This window comes from Sciurus carolinensis, chromosome 16 (assembly GCF_902686445.1).
Source record: "Sciurus carolinensis chromosome 16, mSciCar1.2, whole genome shotgun sequence".
Taxonomy (NCBI): Eukaryota; Metazoa; Chordata; class Mammalia; order Rodentia; family Sciuridae; genus Sciurus; species Sciurus carolinensis.
Genome location: NC_062228.1, coordinates 15,943,035 through 15,963,303, shown reverse-complemented (window position 1 = coordinate 15,963,303; position 20,269 = coordinate 15,943,035). Strand labels below are relative to the sequence as shown.

Here is a 20,269-nt window from a genome sequence, read left to right as displayed (position 1 = left end):
TGTGGACAATAATTAGTTCTCATATTTTAAAAAAAGATTACAGAAAACACTTTCTGAAAGTTTTGCTAAAAAGACAGTCTTTAAGGATGTCTGAGAGACAGCAAGCACAACACAGTACAAAAGGAGAAGGAAATGTTGAATTCCAGTGCAAGACACTAACACAGCACAGTAGGGAATAGGCAGAAGCAACTGGTTCACAAAGAATGGAACTAGGCATTTATATTCAATCAGGATTTTTTTTTTTAAGCTTTCAAAGTCCAGCATAAGGAAGGAAACTGAAAAGGAAGGAGGTGGGGCTTAGAGGGCTAAGCTTATCTACAATCACCATTTTACCAAAAAACACACTGGTTCAACCACATGAGAAGTGGAGGATAAACCTGCCAATGTAGCCCAGCACATATTAAGAGCAAATGCCAAGGCAGTCAGATCTAGGGTTGATTTCACAGGTGGCTAAACAGTTTTTTAAATAATTCCACAAGGACTGGTCTCTCATCAACCTGGGCTCAAAATCGATGGAGTTCCTTTGCATTTGCATCAGAAGGCCAAAACTTTATGAGGAACAAGTTCACTCCAGATGATGCTCATGTTGCTGGATTTAACAGGTCATGGAGTCATAAGTGACTCCAAACAGACTCCACCATTTCTAGAAGAAGATTCTACAGATTACTGGGGATTTAAATTTAAGCAAACTACTAAAGAAGGGAAACACTAATGGTATGTGGCACTGTACAAGCTGTGCCTGTCACCTCTGCCAAGAACACAGGGTGGGCTTGGCTTCGCTTCTTAGTTCTTAGCTCCATGATCTCCAACAGTAATGAAGTGGACTTGGGACCTCCTCCATACTGAAGGAGGTTGCCCAAAATTCTCATCCCAGCCCAGCTTCTGAAAGAAACAGCAGACTATCAGGGACTATTATTAGGAACCATGCTCCTGTGAATCCTGGGAAAATGAAAGCCCGTTTCAGTTCATGCCAAGTTTTTTCATGGTCCGCCAGCGATCCTTAATCATCACAGCTGTTCGGTTAACAAATGGATAATTTTTAGAAATGGCAGCCCAGTTTCCTTCCCCATATTTCTGTACTCCAGCCTTGACCCACTCACTTTCTTCTACAGTCCACTTCTGCAAAAGAAAACCAAAAAAGAGTTATCAAAACCCATCTCTACTCATGTGTTTTCCAAAATAGTAATGAGGTAAATTCAAAGGGCTCAAATGCAGCTCAGTGGCAGAGTGCTTGCCTAGCATGTATACAGCCCAGGGGTTGATCCTAGGAGATAATCAACCACTGAGCCATATCCCCAACCCTTTTTATATTTATTTTGAGACAGAGTCTCTCTGAGTTTCTTAGGACCTCACTATGTTGCTGAGGCTGGCTTTGAACTTGTGATCCTCCTGCCTCAGCCTCTGGAGCCACTAGGATTATAGGTGCGCCACCACGCCTAGCTGTGCCCTTAAAACATGGCAAAGATAGTAAATTAACACTGTGGATTGGACAGTTGGTAAATTTCCTGCCATCTCATTCTCAACTAATAATCATTTCTATGTTCCAAACTTCAAACATGTATATGTTGTTCATAATCCAGAAAGTGGTGTCAGACTCTGTCCTAGATTTTTCTTCTAGAGAATAATTATTACTTGGTCCATTGGCAATCCTTTGAATTATCTCAAAAAAAGAAAACTTTTACCAGAGGTGTGGGTAGTTGATGCCTATTAGGAGGGGAATTTATTTTACCTCTGTTCTAATCACAAAATTTGTATCAGAAAAGAGAATTTTAAATTACCTGCTTTTTCGTTATACCAGTTGCATTGTCATCTTCTGGTGCTGCTGGAAAACATTAAAAGTAGACTCATTTTAGAGTTCATCTTTCTCTGTACAAACCAAAAGAAGCAAATATAGAATGCCCCCACAGGGAAAACTTGATTCAAATTTCACAAACATTGACAAAAAAAGGACATCACTAAATGATAATTTATTCTTGTCCTTTGTGAACTCAGTCATTTCAGTCTGTGAGGATCTGCTCAAAGCAAGTGCCTTACAAACAGGTTTCCAATAAAAGTTGGTTAATGATGGATTTTAGGCTTTTTAAAGACCATCAGTGTTTAAAATTACTGAGGGAACATCATAGGTAATACCTTAATAGAATCTGTATGTGTGTATATATCACATATACATGTGTAATTTCTAATTTATAGCCCTTGCTAACCACTGCTTTGAAACGACAGTTTTACTATTTTATGTTCAGATTTTCAAATCCTTGATCATTTTATATAAGTATAGCTTATGCTAGGAATAAGAGGTCAGGCATCAAAAAATATGCACCAAGATGATTTTTTTTAAAGGCCAGAGAGCTATAGGAGGGTATATGAGTGTAAACCACATGCCATTTCAAGCAATGGGAGGCAGGTGAAAAACTGCAAGAGGCAATGGTGAATGAACATGAAACCTGCCAGTGTGTCTGCCTCAGCAATGTCACTATCCTGACAATGTGTCCTTAATAATGGAGGTAAATGGCTTTGGAAAAGGGATACTTACAGGACAGACTACTTGTAAGGAAAAAAAAAAAAAAAAAAAAAAAAATTCATAAATTATGAAGTATACAACAGTGGAAGCAGATTTCTAAAACTGACAAATCTGGCTGCATTGGATGTGGATATTTTCTAGAATTTTATATTCTATTGTTTTAGACATTTAATGTCACTTATTGTTTTTCTGTTACTTCCCTCCATTCTTCATGTGATCTTGATCTTACCAATCACATTTTCATCAATTAAGGTACTTTTTAAGGACAAAATCTTTGGGACTGGAAAAGGTTTATTGTTGCCATGTTAAGGAAGTCTTTAGAAACGGGCAAATGAAGATTTAGCACTCAGGTATTTCCATCAGAATGTAAAGTACGCGGAAGAGATTCTAATGCAAATGCTATTAAGTTTGGTATTAATTAGGAAGAAGAAAAGCCTCATCTTAAAATATATACATACATATATGCATATATATATTTATATAAAATGGGAAGAAAAGAAATTTTTTTAAAAAATTTTACTTAAACAAGAATGCAGGAAGTGACCTTTATACTGTCTTTTCTAATTTAAGAACTTTAGGAAGAACATCAACTATTATTAAATACCCTGGGGTTTATTAAAATGGTCTCCACTGTTTAATGGAAAAGGACATAAAATTAACTCTTTTCTTTTTTTTTGCGGGGGGTACTGGGGATTGAACTCAGAGGGGCTCAACCACTGAGCTACATCCCAGCTCTATTTTGTATTTTATTTAGACAGGGTCTCACTGAGTTGCTTACACCTCGCTTTTGCTGAGGCTGGCTTTGAACTCAAGATCCTCCTGCCTCAGCCTCCCGAGCCGCTGGGATCACAGGCATGTGTCACCACTCCCGGTCATAAAGCTAACTCTTTATGAATCAAATGAGGCCAGGAATTAATTTTTTCTAGTTTGGAGATAGCAGCTTCTGGAAAATGAATGACAGTAATTGTAACAAATATTAAGGAGAGGCCACAGGGAATTTATAGCTTACCCTGAACTTGAAAGAGTTCGTCTTCTTCCACCCAAGTCTCTTTTTCTTCAACCCCATTGGAGCTGTTCCACTTGCCTTTGGATACTCTGAGGGGAGATCAATGAGGACAAGGTATAAAATATTCATCCCAGTCACACCACGTTCTGATCTTGGCTCACTCGTGGCCCTCTTTCGAAGTTCACCTACTCCCAGCTCCCAAATGCACCGTCCCTTCTCCTAGACTGGCCAGGCATCTCCACATCAGCACCCCTCAGGCTGCAGGAGCATCCCTCTAACTCAGCACCATCCCCTCAATTTCTGTTCACTTCCCCAAGGTTTTGTTTGGTTGGTTGGTTTTGGCTCTCTTAATTCTGGAGAAGCTACAAACTCTTCTCTCCTTCATGGATATGCTCTCTTATCTCCAAGCCAACTTCCTTTCCCTCTCCCTTCCCCTAGTTCAAGCCCAAAGTGCTTCATGCCAGCATTAAACTAGGCACTTTCCCTTCCAAAGTTGACTTAATTTACCACATACCTTCTCCAGTCTGTGATGGCTTCTCTCTAACCAGCAAAGCCTAAATGCCTAAATAGTCTATTGGCCCTAGGCAGTTTCCTACCAAAGGCCCCCCAGTACCTGCCCCACAGCGGAGCCAGGCTGCTCTGCTACTTCTACCAGCTTGACACTTGCCTGCTTCTCCATATAGTCTGTTCTCTCTAACTGGGAGTTCTTTGCCTGCCCAGAAAACTCAAGCCATCTTTTAGTGACACCTCCTCCTCTATCTACTGGTCCCAACTCAGTCTGGAAGGCCTCACTCCTGTGCCCCATGGCAGTGTTTCCACTTTATAAAAACTATTTCACAGTGTGCTCCTAACCATGAACTACTCAGAAGTCAGGCCCTACCTTAACTTACCTTACAAATACCTAGCACAGTAGCACACCCAACATGGGCTAGAGATATGCTAGTTAAATCAATATTGGGATTATCCAAGAGCCAAAAAGGAATTATACCATCAAAATTTAGAATGATAAGCAAACAAGAATCAATCCTTCCTAGAAACATGAAATAAGTGCTTGGGTATAACCACCAAAAAAGGTCTATAGCTAAAAAACACCCAAACTCAAATTACAGTCCTTCTCTTCTAATCAACTTTTAACTGTTTATCATTAGAAATATGACTGCCCTTAGTAAAAAACACAGCACAAAGCTGACCTCAGAATTCTAATTTCTACAAAATAAACATGGGGAATGTCTGAATTGTTTTGAAGAATTTATACGGATAAAAATGACCTACAAATGTTGACACACAGTAGAGACAACTTCTGTCTCCTCTCTGACAGGAGACACCAAGCATAGTCACGCATGCCTGTAAACCCAACAATTTAGGATGCTGAGGCAGGAAGATTGCAAATTCAAGGCCAGCCTCAGCAACCTAGCAGGGGCCTAAGCAACTTAGGAAAACCCTGTCTCAAAAAAAGTAAATAAAAAAAAGGGGCTGGGAATATGACCCAATACCAAAGGGAAAAAAAATCTATTTTGCAAGTGAGTAGCAAATAAAAGCAATTTGGTTAATAAATACATAGTCTTGAAAAAATTCCTGAGTTCTGTAAGTTTTCTAAGACATTACTTAACCAAGTGGCTGATACAAATGGTAGACTATTTACTGTGTTCTTAAATTGGATTCTATTCCCCATGTTATTTGAGAATTACTTGCTTAAGACAAAGCGAAAAAAATTTCATGAGGTTTTTCCTTCTCAGGATATTACTATTAATTACTATTTGTAAGTAAAAGTCAGATGGTTACAGTTCGAGCTTTCCTGTCCCAGTGCTGGCATAAAACTGATTTGAACCCAGGTTTCCTGCTGGCCCATCATTTCCCGAGTTGTCCTCTCTTCCTGCAGTCTTCTAAGATTATGTTTACCTCCCCTTCCTCTGGATTCTCAGCATTACCACCTGCACGATTATTTCAGGAGTCACTGCAGGGGCTTCAAGACTTGCAGCAGATGGCATCATGCTGACTGCCTCTGCTTGCTTCTCATGCTGTGGGAGCTGAGATCAAGGTTCTGTTCATGGCTGTGTGGACCTGGGCAAGCAGGGCCACTTTATGCTCCTCATTGCTAGGTTTTGTACTTGGGATCTGGGTTGAGAATGCTGTGTTATAAAACAAAAACAAACTATGGAAGTAGGTATGGCCCACAATATTTGCCTCATTTATTTGGTTAATACCTAATTAGCACTGGCTATTTGCAGTGCTGTGGAAGATAAGTATAAAAATCTAGGAGTCATGGCCCTGCCCTCCAGGTGATCTCTTCTAACCCTTCTTCCTCAGTCTTCCCTGCTCATTGACAGTTGTCTCCAGCCTCCCTCACTACCCTCTGTGTCTGTTCAAAAGCCCTCAGTGGTGCCCCTTCAGGCCTCCCAATTAGTTACATTAGAGTCTATCTGGGACATAACTAGAAAAGTATACTACAGAGCATTCTCCTGCCTCTTCTAATTCAGTGCTCAGGAGCCTGGGAATGTTGTTTGTTTGTTTTGTGGTTCTGGGGACTAAACCCAGGAGAACTCTACCACTGAGCTACATTTGATTTTTTGAGACAGGGTCCACTAAGTTGCCTAAGCTGGACTTGAACTTGTAATCTTCCTACCTCAGCCTTCCACATAGGTGGAAGTACAGGTGTGTAACAACACATCCAGCAGAGTAAATACTTTAAAAAATATTTTAAAAGTCACTGCAACTCGAAGCCCAGTATGAGAAACTGCCTGACAGATGAAAATTAAGAAGATCTGGCCCTTCTAACTTTCCTCCTCCCTTCTCTCCCAAGCACTGCACTTTCTTACTAGTTACTATATGGAGCACTCTGAAACATGCCAGGCTTTCTGTGACCGTAAGTAAGGCTTTCCCACTGCCTTGAACCCTCTTCCTGCAGTATGCTTGATGACCTACTCAGCCTTCCAGGCCAGCTCAATGTCTGCTCCTCTGCAAGATCTGCAGGCTCAGCAATCCTTCCCCTAATCTCCCTGGGCACCTCACACATCCTTTAGAGCAGAGATCACTGGATCCCTTTTTTCTGTAAAGAGCCAGCTAGTATTTTCAGATTTGTTGTCTTCATTGTGACTACTCAACTCAGGCAGAGTCAACTCATGGACAATCCATGACTGATGGGTATGGCTATGTTCCATTAAAACTTGGAGAAGTGGTGGGTGAATCCACCAGCTTAACGGCTGTACTGCCAACCCCTGCTTTAGAGAACCCACCATACTTCACATGTTCTTGACGTATGAAATAGGTGAGTATGTCTGAAACCTTCACAAATCTTCCCAATTACAAACAGTGCAATCCTGCCCTTTCTCCCGTTTCTTAATCTGTTCCTGGGGGCAATACCTACACGCCATAGAACTAATGTGAGGAATAAATGCATTGTGTATCAAATGTGAACAATGTATGTAGAGCTGCCATCAACTATGCCCACTGCCAGCCAAGGACTCATATTCAGATCCAAATAGGGGTGCACATAAGGCAAATTTGTGCCTAAGGAGAAATCACTTAACAGATGCCACAGCCCTTTGGGGCACCTAGCATGATGCATGCCAGAGCATGGGTCCCAAAACAACAGAACATGGTGAAGATGGCAATGGCTTTGGGAGATCAGCAAAGTGAATCACTTACAGCAGGAGCAACCAGGGAAGAGTTCACAGAAGAGGCAGTTTTGAGAGGCAACTTGGTGTACGTGACCTACAGGCCCTGGAATTTTGTGTCAAGATCAACCTGGCTTAAAACACCCAAATCCTAGTTTTGCCCCTTTCAGCTGTGTGACTTCAGGTGAGAGCCCAACTTTTCTAAGCCTTCCTTGTCCATGCAGTGGGGCTAATATATCATCTCACAGTGAGGACTGTAGATTCACTAAGATAATACATGAAAGGGCTTGGCACCTGAAAGCCCTTAATCCACAATAGCTTCCCTTCCCTTTGAAGATAGATGGAATTCTAAGAAGCAATGATGGAAGGATGATAATCCACTGTAGGGAATGACAGGAAGCAAAAGTACAGTAATAAAAACAGACAGTGTTCCAGAGACAGCAAGCAGACTAGTTTACCTGGAGGGTGGATCCACAATAAGGCACAAAGGGCAGCAAAACTCAAAAGCCAGGTTGGGCTGGGAGTCATGATGGGGAGCAATATTAAAATGTTATAACCACTGCCCCACAGTACCTAGCAGGATGTGGAAGATTAATAAGTATTTACTGAAAATGCCAAGTTTAAAATGTTCATAAAAGGTACAAAACTGTAAGTATTGATTAGTCTCTTTTAAGAATCAAAGTATAACATGGCCCAATCCAAACAAATTTCTTTTAACAAACAAGACTAATATTTAGTAGTCAAGGCACTGAGAAGTTTGCTAAAAACGAAAGCAGTGACAGGGAGGAGGCTCAGAAACCTTCCAACCATCCTCCCTCACGCCCTAGTGCAAAGCTGGGCTGCCTACATATGGACCTTCAGAACTGGCAGGGACTGCTACGTCGTCACGCCCTGCTCCCAAGTCACATTCTAGCAGTCTGAGCAAGCCTTGGTGGTGAATAACTTAGCTGAAAGTTACTTCATTCACGGAAGTAATACCAGGCCCAACCAGGACCGCCAACCAGCCCCAAAACTGCTACAAAGAAGGTCTTCATACTTGGGATTCTTCTCCCCAGGGCGGGGCTGGTTGAGAGCGGTGGGCTTGGATGGTGATGCTGAACCAATCTCCTGGGAGGAGCTCAAGCCTGTGCTGGGCTCAGTACTCTGGCTGTCCTCCTCCAAAACCAATCTGCTTATAGTCATGCGCTTGTTCTTAGGCTGTAGTTCTGAGCCACCTTCACCCTCAACAGGAGCTGAACTTTCATTTTCATCTTTTTTGGGTCTCTTGTTTTTGAGGGCTGGTGATGATGGGGACGCTTGATTAGGAAGTACCAGATCTTTCTGGTCCAGTTTTGAGAATGCTGTCTCCGAATCCTGTGCACCCGACAGAGCCTTGAAAGCTGCCTTCAGAGTCATAATTCCAAAGGTGGTTGGAGTATTCCGTAGCTGCCTGTGAATAAAGTAAACAAGGATCAATTTCACCATTTTTGGTGCTCAAATAGGCACAACTTTTTCTTGAGTGTAAGGCTTCAAATCAGACAAGAGGACTCCTTAAGTTGAGGACTCCCTATTAAAAAAGGGGTAGGGAGGGGTTGGGGCTGTGGCTCAGTGGTAGAGTGCTTGCCTAGCATGTGTGAGGCACTGGGTTCAATTCTCAGCACCCCATACAAATAGGTAAATAAAGGTTCATCAACAACTAATAAAGATTTTTTTTTTTTTTTAAAGAGGGGTAGGGGCTGGCTTTACACACCCATTATTTAAAAATTTATATTTTAAATATGATGAGTAAGTTGTATTATGGAGTTTAAACTCCAAGTAAGAACCTTGAAGGAGCTAGAGCCAATGATGCTCTCCGCAGAGGCCTCCTTAGCCCACCTACTCTCTCCCTTTAGTTTACATAGCCTAGAGCAAGGCTTTCCTTGCTGTAGGCTACCTTTCTACCTACCACAAAGTCCACAAAGACAATCCACTGTAATCCAACAATCTCACCTTGAAGTCTAGATTTTCTTCCAGCCATTCCAACTGTCATATAAGAGAAATAATTGACTGGTCTCCACTCACAATATACTTAAGAACAAGATCTTGAGAACTGTCAGGCAGCAGGTGCCATGCTATCTTGGAACAATGGGAGACTTGCCTTTTATAAAAAATTAATCTATCATTTAGAACAGCTTATGTAATGAAAGTAGAAACTGTCAGGAAAGGGGCAAATTGACAGCCTACAGGCTAAACTCAACTAGCAGATGAATCTTATTGTCCAACAGATAAGAAGGGTTTTTTACCCTTAAAATGGACTGTTGGCCAGACACAGTTGTAGTGGTGCATGCCCATAATTTCAGCAACCTGGAGGCTAAGAATCTAGAATTGCCAAGTTTAAGGCCAGCCTCCTCAATTTGGTGAGACCCTGTTTCATAATAAATATAAAAAGGGCTGGGGATGTAGCTCAGTGGTTCATTCCCCAGTATGAAATAAATAAAAATTTAAAAGTTAAAAAAAATGGACTAATCAACATTCAAAATTTGAGAAATCTCAAAGAAAAGTGGACATCTCACTCAAAGATTGAACCACCAAAATGCTGGCATGCTTGGACATTCCCATGGGGCACCAATCACCGGATGCTGAAAAGTACATCCTTTCTGCATCCTAGTCCCATGCTCTTGACTATCTTATGCTAGGACCCACTTTGCTGTGTCCTTACTAGGCTGCTATGGTATGGATATTTTATGTCCCCAAGGATTCATGTTAAAATTAACCTCCCTTTTTGAGGTAGAAATTAGACTATAGGGTTTAGAGGTAGGGCCTTTCAGAAGTGAGGAGGATTAGATAAGACTATCAGAATACAGTCCCTGTGTTTGAATACTGATGGCTTTCTAAGAGAGAGGCTAGAGGACATACACGTAAATTCAAGCTCCCTGTCTCTTGCTATGTGATGACCTGCACCACTTCAGTATTCTGTAAGAAGGCCATCACCAGATATGGGCCCTCAAACTTAAAAAACTCCGAGCTGAATACACAACTTTTTTTTTTCTCCTTATAAAAAGTTATCCAGCCTCAGGATACAGCAACACAAAATGGACTAATACATATGCTGGCAGATGTATCTAATGTGACGCCCCCCACAATTCATTTTGGGATTTTGACTCACATCTGAACACTGCTTTTTGAATATATTAAGGAAGTGTCCACAGGATATGGGCATGGCAGACAGCAAGAAAAGTGGAGACAGAACCTTTGAGGAAGAGCCAATCAGGAACTTCTGTTAGGAATCCCAGACATCCCTTCTTCAATATTCACATTTTCCTTCAATGTACACTCTATCTCCCAGAGAGCCTTGTACAAGTAATCCAATGACATGTTAGGAGGTCAAATAATCAAGAGGAACTGATCCTACTCAGTGTTTTCCCGAAGACCACAAAAGGGCAGCCCCCTCACCTTGCAGACTCTCTGAGTGGCTTTTCCACAGGCTCTGGTGCTGGCTGTTTATCTTCCTTCATTGTACTGGAGGGAGTAGACTCAGATTTCAAAGCCTTTTTGGCCATCTGGGAAAGGAAGGATGTCAGCAGGTAAAGGAAGTCACAGAATTTCATTTATTCTCCTTTCACCAAGAACATCCTCAATATGCAAATAAGTTCACTTACAAATCCAATCCAGATATAAACTGAAGGAGGACATAAAACAGAATAGACCTAATGAGAATCATGTCAAACTCCTTTTTTCTTTCCTTCCTCAAAAGAGTTACATTTCCACAAATGCTCACAGTTATCTACGCTAAAGGAGAATTCAAGTTGAGTGGTTCCCTCTTGACATTGCAAGAACTCTTTAATCTTTCACACACCAAATAATAACATGATTTTACTTCACATTTCTTCTTCTATCTTTCCAATCTCAGCCCTAATCCAGTCTGACTCCCAAGTATACCTTTAGAGTCATATAAAAAAGCCAAACATCTTTTTTCAAATGTAGGATGTTTGTACTACTGATTTTCAACTTGTGCATAAAACTTATTGTATTTCCACAAATATATTTTGCCTCATTGACAACTTTGAAAAGCCTTATTCTATATAACAGATATCTCTATATATAGATCTTTATTTATTATTATTATTATTTTGGCACCAGGGATTAAACTCAGGGGCACTTGGTCACTGAGTCATATCCCCAGCACTATTTTGTATTTTATTTAGAGAAAGGGTCTCACTGAATTGCTTGATGCCTCACTTTTGCTGAGGCTGGCTTTGAACTCGAGATCCTCCTGCCTCAAACTCCTGAGCTGCTGGGATTACAGGCATGTGCCACCATCCCCAGCTTCTGTTGTATATTTTTAAGGCATTTAGTTAAGGGAGATAATACACATAATTTGAAGTCTTTTTCACACATTAATTCTTTCCATTTCTTTTTTGGTGGCACTAAAACCCAGGGGTACTGTATCACTGAGCTATATCTTCAACTCTTTACTTTTAATTTTGAGGTGGAGTCTTATTAAGTTAGGCTGGCCCCAAATTTTGAATCCTCCTGCCTCAGCCTCCTGAGTTCCTAGAATTACAGATATGTGTCACTGCACATAGCTCTCTTTTAATTTTCTAATTCCCTGTGCATCCTCAAGAGCAAATCACTGGGAAGAAAGGAGAGGTCAAGGCACACCGTGAGGAGGTAGGGCTCAGTGTCGTCCAGGTGGCTCTCCAGAAAGCGCAACATCTTCTGCTGGAAGGTCTCATAGGAGAAGTTCTGGATAACAGGGTGAGCCAAGTTCTTTTCTCGAATAATGTTTAGGAGATCATTTCTCAGCTTCTATACAAAGGATAGTGTTTTGGAACATGAGAAAGGAAAAGAACACCAGTAAAAATTCAATGAGGAGTTGAGACAGAACACTGTCAGAAACTTTGCATCATTATCAATGAAAATCACTGGTATGCATATAGGAAGGGAAGTCCAGCACAAAGGACTAGTCAATAAACCATGATTCAGCCACAATGGGTTACTATGCAGCTATAAAACAAAGAATAAATAAGCTCCTATGTGCTACCACAGAACTCCAAGATTTATTATTAGGTGAGAAAAAGCAAATTAAAAAGTGTTCAATATCAGCACATAAAATATGTTGTCATGTGTGAATGGGACCAGGCAAAATGGGTACATATGTATGACTATACACACAAATGTGCTTGCATATGCAAATCTCTGAAAGGATAAAAGAAACTGAGGGGAACAATATGGGAAAGGGTCAGAGATGAGAGAATTTTCACTCAACATTTTGTTATGCCTTTTGAGTTGTATATTATATATACATTACCTTTTCAAAAATAAAATTTAAATCTATAAAGGAAAAAAAAAATAAGAGCAGAGGACCAAGAGAGCTTTTGACTCCAGAAAACAGGTCTTAGGTCCTCACCAAAACAGAATCTCCTCAAATCTACAGGATTAGCACTTCAGTAAACAAGGAGTACAAAGCTTGTCAGCTCAATAAATGTTCTGTCACAAACCAGATAGAAATAAGGCAAGTAAATGGCTTATATAAATTTATCTAAAGAAAAATAAATTTTGAAAAGCCAATCTCGGAACTTGAATCTGAGTGATTTTAGATATAAAAAAACATTCTAAAGACATTCCATATTATTTAAAGGTGAGTATCTAGATAACATTCCTAACAAAGAGCCCTTTCCCTATTGTTCCACAAAAAGCAGTAAGATGGATTTAAGCCATGGGAGCAAAAATATATCAAATTTACCTGAGTTGTTGGGTCCTTGGACATGTGTTTTTTCAAAATTTTTGAAGCCTTTTCAAATTCTTTGTTTTTGATACAAATAATGACAGCCTACAAAAGGGGGAAAAACTTTTTTTTTTTACTTTTGTAATGAAAGATGTTATCAGAATATCAAATATCAAAATAAACTGTACTAAAAAGTAAAATTGAGCCTTACCTACCCAAGAACTTTTTCACAACATATCAAATTCCTATACTTAAAAACCAGTAATTGTTCAAGGGTTGTGAACTACTGTAAGCTGCCTCTTTCAGCTTGTAAGATAGTAGCCTTTCAACATTACAATGGATTGTTTTTTAAATGGCTGATAGAGCAGAATGGGATCCCTGGATTACAGACCATTTAACCAATCTGAAAGGGCCTCTTAAGGAAAGACAAAATAGACAGGAGTCATTCTAGATTCCTCCAATCCACAAAACAATTGCTTCTGTTCTTTTTGGTTGCAAGAGCTTTGAAGTAAAGGGGAGATGGGGAAGGAGGATGTACAGTGGGGGAAAAAAAACAAGTGGCTTGCTGACCATCGGGTTTGCTGAGACAGGGTTCACAAGTTACATTCCGGAAAGGCCTGAGGCCAGTTCTGTAGAATGAAAAAAAAAGGCTCTTACACCATAAATACTAGCAAGCAGCTTTAGTTAAAATGTGCAGGGAATTACTGAGACCAACAAACCAACTCATCCACAGTGGTAAATAAAAAGTACAAAGTTCCAGGTAGAATGAGAAGTTTTCATCAGCCACAGAAGAGCTTTCTATAAAGAAAGCCCAAAATAATATACGTAAAGGAAAAATTACAATGATTGAAAATAGAAGGGAAATATTAACTTATGTGAACACAAAAAAATTAGAAAAGCCAAGAAAAAATGAAGGACATTTGGAGTTATTTAACAGGATAAAATAAGTCACTTTAAACCCTGTCTCAAAGAGGCACACAGAAACAGATATTTTGAAGAGATCACATTAAAAAAGGAAGGAGGGCTGGGGCTGGGGTTCAGCGGTGGAGTACCTGCCTTGCAGGCGCGAGTCACCATATAAAAAAATAAAATAAGGTATTGTGGCCAACTACAACTAAAAATACTTTTAAAGTATTAAAAAAAAAAAAAAAAGGAAGGAAAATTTTTCCACAGGTCTTTTCTTCCTATGTGTATGTGTATCAGGGATTGAACCCAGGGGCCTGCAACCACTGAGGTACATCCTCATCCTTTTTTGCTTTTATTTTGAGACAGCCTTGCTAAAGACTACCCAGGCTAGCCTCGAACTTGTGATCCTCCCCTCAGCCTCCCCAGTTGCTGGGATTACCAGCATGCACCACCACACCAGGCTTCCATAAGTATTTTCATTCTTCATGGGGGAGAATGTACAGAGATACAGACTAAAAGGAGATATAGAAAGGGAATTCATTAAATATCAATCTCTAGTGATTCCATCCTTTATATGCTAAGCACAGCCATCCAGAGCATGAAGAAACTGGTATCAAATGCTCTGAAATAAGCAGGCATGATCAAAATTCTTGCTATCCAGAGAAATTACAAATAAATCTTTTAATCAGAAAACCATATCCACTTACACATCATTTTCAGCAGAAAAACTATTCTAAGACTATCCTTACTACCTTCAAGTACAAAGCTTTTACATTTTACAAGTCATACAGGTTCCATTACATTTGTTAACTTAAACTGCACACAGCAATATCAACCTGCCTTAGACATAGAGTTCTGAATGTTTTTTGGGTATTTTGGTTTTGGGGTTTTTTTTGTTTTTTTGTTTTGTTTTGTTTTTTGGTACTGGGGATTGAACCCAAGGGTGCTTAACCACTGAGCTACATCCCCAGCCCTTTTATATTTTATTTAGAGATAGGGTCTCACTGAGTTGCTGAGGCTGTCTTTGAACTTGTGATTCTCCTGTCTGTCACAGGAGCTGCTGGGATTATAGGCATGTGCCACCATGCTGGGCACAGTTCCAACACAGACTCTCATAACCACCATAGGAATCCAAAAGTCTCCCCTGTATGGATCCTTTTTAGGTAGTCACATCCTCCCTGCTTCCCTAACTGCTGATCTTTTTGCTGTTTTATCTCTTCAAAAATGCCATATAAGTCGAATCAGGCCAAATGTAGCACTTATATCAGTTTGAACTGGCTCTTCTCACTATGCCTTTGAGATCCAGCTCCACTTTTTTTTGTTGGTAAGCATTCCACTGTGCGGACACACTGTCACATACCCATTCATCCACTAAAGGACCTTTGGGTAGTCTGCAATCTTTGGTCTTCATGCATATAGATGCTAAAACATTTATGTATAGATTTTAGTGTGAACATAACTTTTCTATTCTGAAGTAAATATCCAGGAGTGGGATTGCTGATTGATATGAAAAGTGTATGTTTAAGTTGATAAGAAATGGCCAGGGCTGGGGTTGTGGCTCAGTGGAAGAGCGCTCACCTAGCATGTATAAGGCACTGGGTTCGATCCTCAGAACCACATAAAAGTAAAGAAAAGGCATTGTGTCCATATACAACTAAAAATAAAATAAATTTAAAAAAAGAAATGGCCAAACTATTATGGTATAGAGTAGCTAAACCATTTTGCACTTCTATCAGCAATATGAGTTCCTATTGTTCCATATCCTCACCAGCATCTTTTAGATTGACAAAAACTTTATATATCTTTCATGTACAACATGTTTTGAAATATAGCATTTCAAACTGGTAAAAAAAAAAAAAAAGAAATATAGCATTTTTATTGTTAAAGTTTAGAAATACTAATTAGTATGTACTAGTATTCATTGTGGTTTCAATTTTTATTTCCTTAACGACTAAATGAATGAGCATCTTTTCATGTGGCTTTTTGCCTTCTACATTCTTTTTGGTAAGCCTTTTGCACATTAAAAAAGTAGGACTGTATAGGCTTGTTTTCTATTAAAAGCTCTTTGTATATTGTGAATACAAGTCCTTTATCACATATATGATTTGCAAATAATTTCTTGAAATCTGTAGCTTGTCTTTTCCTTAACAGTGTTTACCTCAAAGTAAAAGCTTTAAATTTTGATGAAGTCCAAGTATCCATTTTTCCTCTTATGGATTGTTTTGGTGTCATATCTAAGAACTTTTTGCCTAACAATGACATGAACATTTTCTTCTTGCTTTCTTCTGAAAGTTTTAGTTTTACATTTAGTTTATTATCTATCTTTTTGGTTAATTTTAGTGTAACATGCTTATTAAGGTCATGGTTCATTTTTGCATATGAACTTTCCACTGTTTCAACAGTGTTGAACCACCAGTGTTTCTGGACTCTCCCTTCTTATTTAGAGACATAAATAAAATAGAGACATAGGATCTCTATGGTCATGGGTATTATAGCTTTCTTTTCTTTGCCCTGCCCACTTTATAGTTATTCTTAAAACTGAGTATTATGAATCCTCCAACTTTTTTTTCATAAAATTCTTTTAGTTACTTTAGTTCCTTTAACTTTCACATAATTTGGGAATCAGCTAGTCGGTATAAAAAGTCCTGCTGAAATTGTGATATGAATATTTATTCTATAGATCAAATGGAGAAAACTGGTAACTATTTTAAGTCTTCCATGAATATGGTATATCTTTTAAATAAGTTTTCATTTTCATTCATCAGCTTTTTGTATTTTTCCACATATAGATACTTGGTTTTGCTAGGCTTATCATCAAAGTTTTTTTCTTTCTTTTATTTTTGGCAGTTGTTTTGTTTTGGTATTTCTATTTTAAATTGTTCACTGCTAGTATACAGAAATACTATCAGTTTTGTTAACTTAATACTGACAAACTAATTATAGGAGCTATAGTTGGGTATATTTCATGGGGCTTTCCAAATAGTCAAGTCAGTTGCAAAAGGGACAATTTTATTCCTTTTTTCCAGACTATTTGCCTTCTTTCTTTTTGTTGCTTTCTAGTGTCAGCCAGGCCTTCCAGTATGATGTTGAATGAAGTGGTAAGAATGGACATCCTTGCCTTGTTTCAGATCTTAGGAAAAAAGCATTCTATTTTTCACCATTAAGCACATTAGTTGTGGGGTTTTTTGTAGATATCCTTTATCAGGCTCAGGAAGCTCCCTTCTATTGTCTGCTGAATGTTTTTATCATGAATTAATACAGCATTCTGTAAAATGCTTTTTCTGCACCAATTGATAGGATCATATGTTTTTTTTTTCTTTTTTAGACAGTATGGTAGATTATACTGATTGATTTTCAAATACTGAAACAGACTTGCAGTTGTGGGTTTTAATTTCCACATCTGTATCCAGAGCCAAACAGCAGGTTAGAGACAGTAAAAGAAGCAGTGGAATCTGTTCCAAGTTTTAGGGAATCAAAACTCCTCTAGTAAGAGAGAAAGTTTTCCTTCCTCGGTTTTAGGTGCCTGCTCTGTTGCCAGCGTCACCATGAGGCACCGTAGATGCCACGGTAGCATCACCTGGGGGCCAGGTTGGAAAAGAGAAAGCAGAGAAAAAAAATGGCTGAGTCTGGTGGTGCACACCTGTAATCCCAGCTGAATAGGAGGCCGAAGCAGGAAGATTAAAGTTCAAGGCCAGTCTGGTAAATTTAGGAAGATCCTGTCTCAAAATAAAATAGAGCTAGGGATGTAGCTCAAGTGATAAGAGTGCTTGCCTAGCACGTATGAGGCCCTGGTTCGATCCACTGTACCACAAACGAAAAGGAAAAAAAAAAAAAAAATCGATTTCTCCCACCATCTTTGACCCTTAGAAGAGTCACTCCTGCTACTCAGACTAGAAAGAGAGGACATCTCTTGGAGTTCTTTCTCCTCACATCTGAAGTGCACTTCTAGGGTTCAGGCTGTCTGAGTTCATCCCAAGTAATACAACAGGGGACAAAATGTTAAACTACCCAACACTGGTTTGGTGAAACTTCAAATTTGGTCTTTTAAAACAAGAGAGGAAATGTGAATGTTTCCAAAAGTGAAATTAAGCTGGGTGCAGTGACCACACCTGAAAGCCCAGCTATTTGGGAGGCTGAAGCAGAAGGATCACAAGTTTGAGGGAGCTTGGGCAACTTAATAAGATCCTGTCTAAAATAAAAAATAAAAAGGGCTGGGAATATAACTCAGTGGTAGAGCACCCACCCCTGGGTCCAATCACCCATACCAGAGGGAAGGAGAGAAGGAAGCGAGAGGAAAAGAGAGAATGGGGCTGGGTGTGGTGGTGCACACCTGTAATCCCAATGGCTCAGGAGGCTGAGGCAGGAGGATCTTGAGTTCAAAGCCGGCCTCAGCAACCTAGCAACACAATGAGACCCTATCTCTTAATAAATTACAAAATAGGGCTAGGGATGTGGCTCGGTGGTCCAGTGCCCCTGAGTTCAATCCCCAGTAACCCTCCCCACAAAAAAAAGAAAAAAAAAAGAGAGAGAGAGAGAGAGAGAGAGAGAGAGAGAGAAAGATTTAGAAAAGGAAAGAGGGAGGGAGGGAGGAAGGAAGGGAGAGGGAGAGGGGGAGGGGGGGGAGAGAGAGAAAGAGAGAAATTAAAGGTCTGTGTCCAGGGTTTGTGATGAGCTTATTCTTTTCAACCTGTATTAATTTCCTGTGAAAACAAATTTTTTAAGGGACAGAGAATTCAGCTCAGTGGTAGAATGCTTGCCTAGCTTGCCTGAGGTCCTGGGTTCTAGCCCCAGCACTGCCCACTCCCCAGATTTTTTAAAAAGAGATGAATGATTACTTTTACACTTGGCAATTCTCAGAAATATATAAGCCCTATCAATGGTCTCTGCAAACTTAAACAAAAAGGATATTAGAAGCAGATTTTCAAAATAGGTGAGATAGAAATGTTGAGAAAAAAATGCCAAAAAGCATATAATATGAAAGGATGAGAAAACCAAAACTCATAGAACTGAAGAAATGATAAAGAAGCAGTTACAAAAAGAAATGAGGTTGTTCTGGGAAAGGTCTTGACACAGCTTTTTGTTTTCAAGAAATAGTTCTAAGAAGCCAAATGTGAGCTGGGTGCCATAGCACATGCCTGCAATGCCAGCAGCTCAGGAGACTGAGCCAGAAGGATCATGAGTTCAAAGTCAGCCTCAGGAACTTATCAAGGCCCTGACCAACTCAGTGAGAACCTCTCTAAATAGAATATTAAAAAGGAAGGGCTGGGGATGTGGCTCAGCGGTTACGTGCCCATGGGTTCTATACCTGGTACCAAAAAAAAAAAAAAAAAAAAAGGAAGCCAAGTGTGGTAGCATATGCCTGTAATCCCAGCAACTCAGGAGGCTAAAGCAGCAAGATCATAAATTTGAGGCTAGCCACAGTAACTTAGCAAGGTGCTGTCTCAAAACCAAACAAACAAACAAGCAAAAAAAAACCCCAAACAACAACAACGAAGGAATGGGATATAGCTCAGTGGCAAAGTACCCCTGAGTTCAAACAAACAAATGGAATTAGTAAGAAAATATTTCTGATGTGTCTGATGTACCAGCATGTGCAGTGCAAGTGGGATATGGTCCTGAAAGAATCAAGCTGCTGCTACCAAAGGTGCAAGGGAACATGCTGCACAGCTAAAAAGCAACAGTAAGAGAAACAAATAAATTTATAAAGCAATAAATAAATGAAAAATCTTTCCTGAGAAAACGCCATAAATGTTGTTCTCCCTGGTTCTTCAAAAAGTCTGAGCAATCTTTCTTTTATTATGAAGAGAAAAATCAATGTAGTCTCAATATAATTTACAGCTTGCAGAAGATCTCAAACTTTCTGGTCTCAGGATTTCCTTCTACTATATTCTTAAATGTTTATGAGGATCCCAAAGAGCATTTGTTTATGGGGATTATATCTTTTAATATTCACCAAATGAGAAATGTAAAACTGAGAAAAATTTTAAGTATTTATTAATTCATTAAAAAAACAACTCACTACAGGTTAACATAAATAACATCTTTGTAAATGAATTACTAAACTTTTTTAGAAGTTTTATGAAAAGGATGGTATTATTTACATTTTTGCAACTCTTTAAAATCAGGTTTAATGGTAGATGGCTAGATTCTCACAACCGCAGCTATATTCAATCTGTTGTTAGGTTGTTTTAGTTGTAGATTAAATAACCTGCTTTATTCAGAAATGAACTTGAAAAGACCATTCTAATTGGCTTTTCAGAAAATCATGGACAGTCTTCTTTAATTCAATATGAAATTTTAACAAGTAAACTTTTCTTATCTATTACACTAAAATCCATCAGTTTATCTTGTACTTTAAGTGGATCTCTCATCCATGAATGATTTGTAACACCACGCACCCATTGCTTGGAAAATATTAGTTCATTGAGTTATGCAGATCTTCCAGATGTTGACATATTCATTAAAAACATTTTTAAAATCACAGTCATAGTTAATATCAATAATCTCCAGAAAAGTCTAAGTATTTGGAAGATGTCAAG

General features: G+C 39.2%; 1 protein-coding gene across 2 annotated transcripts in view; it reads right to left on the bottom strand.

Moving 5' to 3' along the window:
* Positions 1 to 20,269, bottom strand: part of Terf2 (telomeric repeat binding factor 2) — a 25,328-nt gene continuing 5,059 nt past the window's right edge. Inside the window, exons 4-10 of one of the 2 annotated variants that reach the window (XM_047528422.1) lie at positions 12,843 to 12,929; positions 11,759 to 11,905; positions 10,550 to 10,656; positions 8,175 to 8,567; positions 3,528 to 3,613; positions 1,779 to 1,822; positions 1 to 1,119 (exon numbers count right to left, since the gene is read on the bottom strand). In XM_047528422.1, the coding sequence (XP_047384378.1) occupies positions 961 to 1,119; positions 1,779 to 1,822; positions 3,528 to 3,613; positions 8,175 to 8,567; positions 10,550 to 10,656; positions 11,759 to 11,905; positions 12,843 to 12,929 (1,023 nt within the window). In that variant the 3' untranslated portion in view covers positions 1 to 960. The remainder of the gene's footprint in view (positions 1,120 to 1,778; positions 1,823 to 3,527; positions 3,614 to 8,174; positions 8,568 to 10,549; positions 10,657 to 11,758; positions 11,906 to 12,842; positions 12,930 to 20,269) is intronic. The other variant, XM_047528423.1, reaches the window with a different exon arrangement.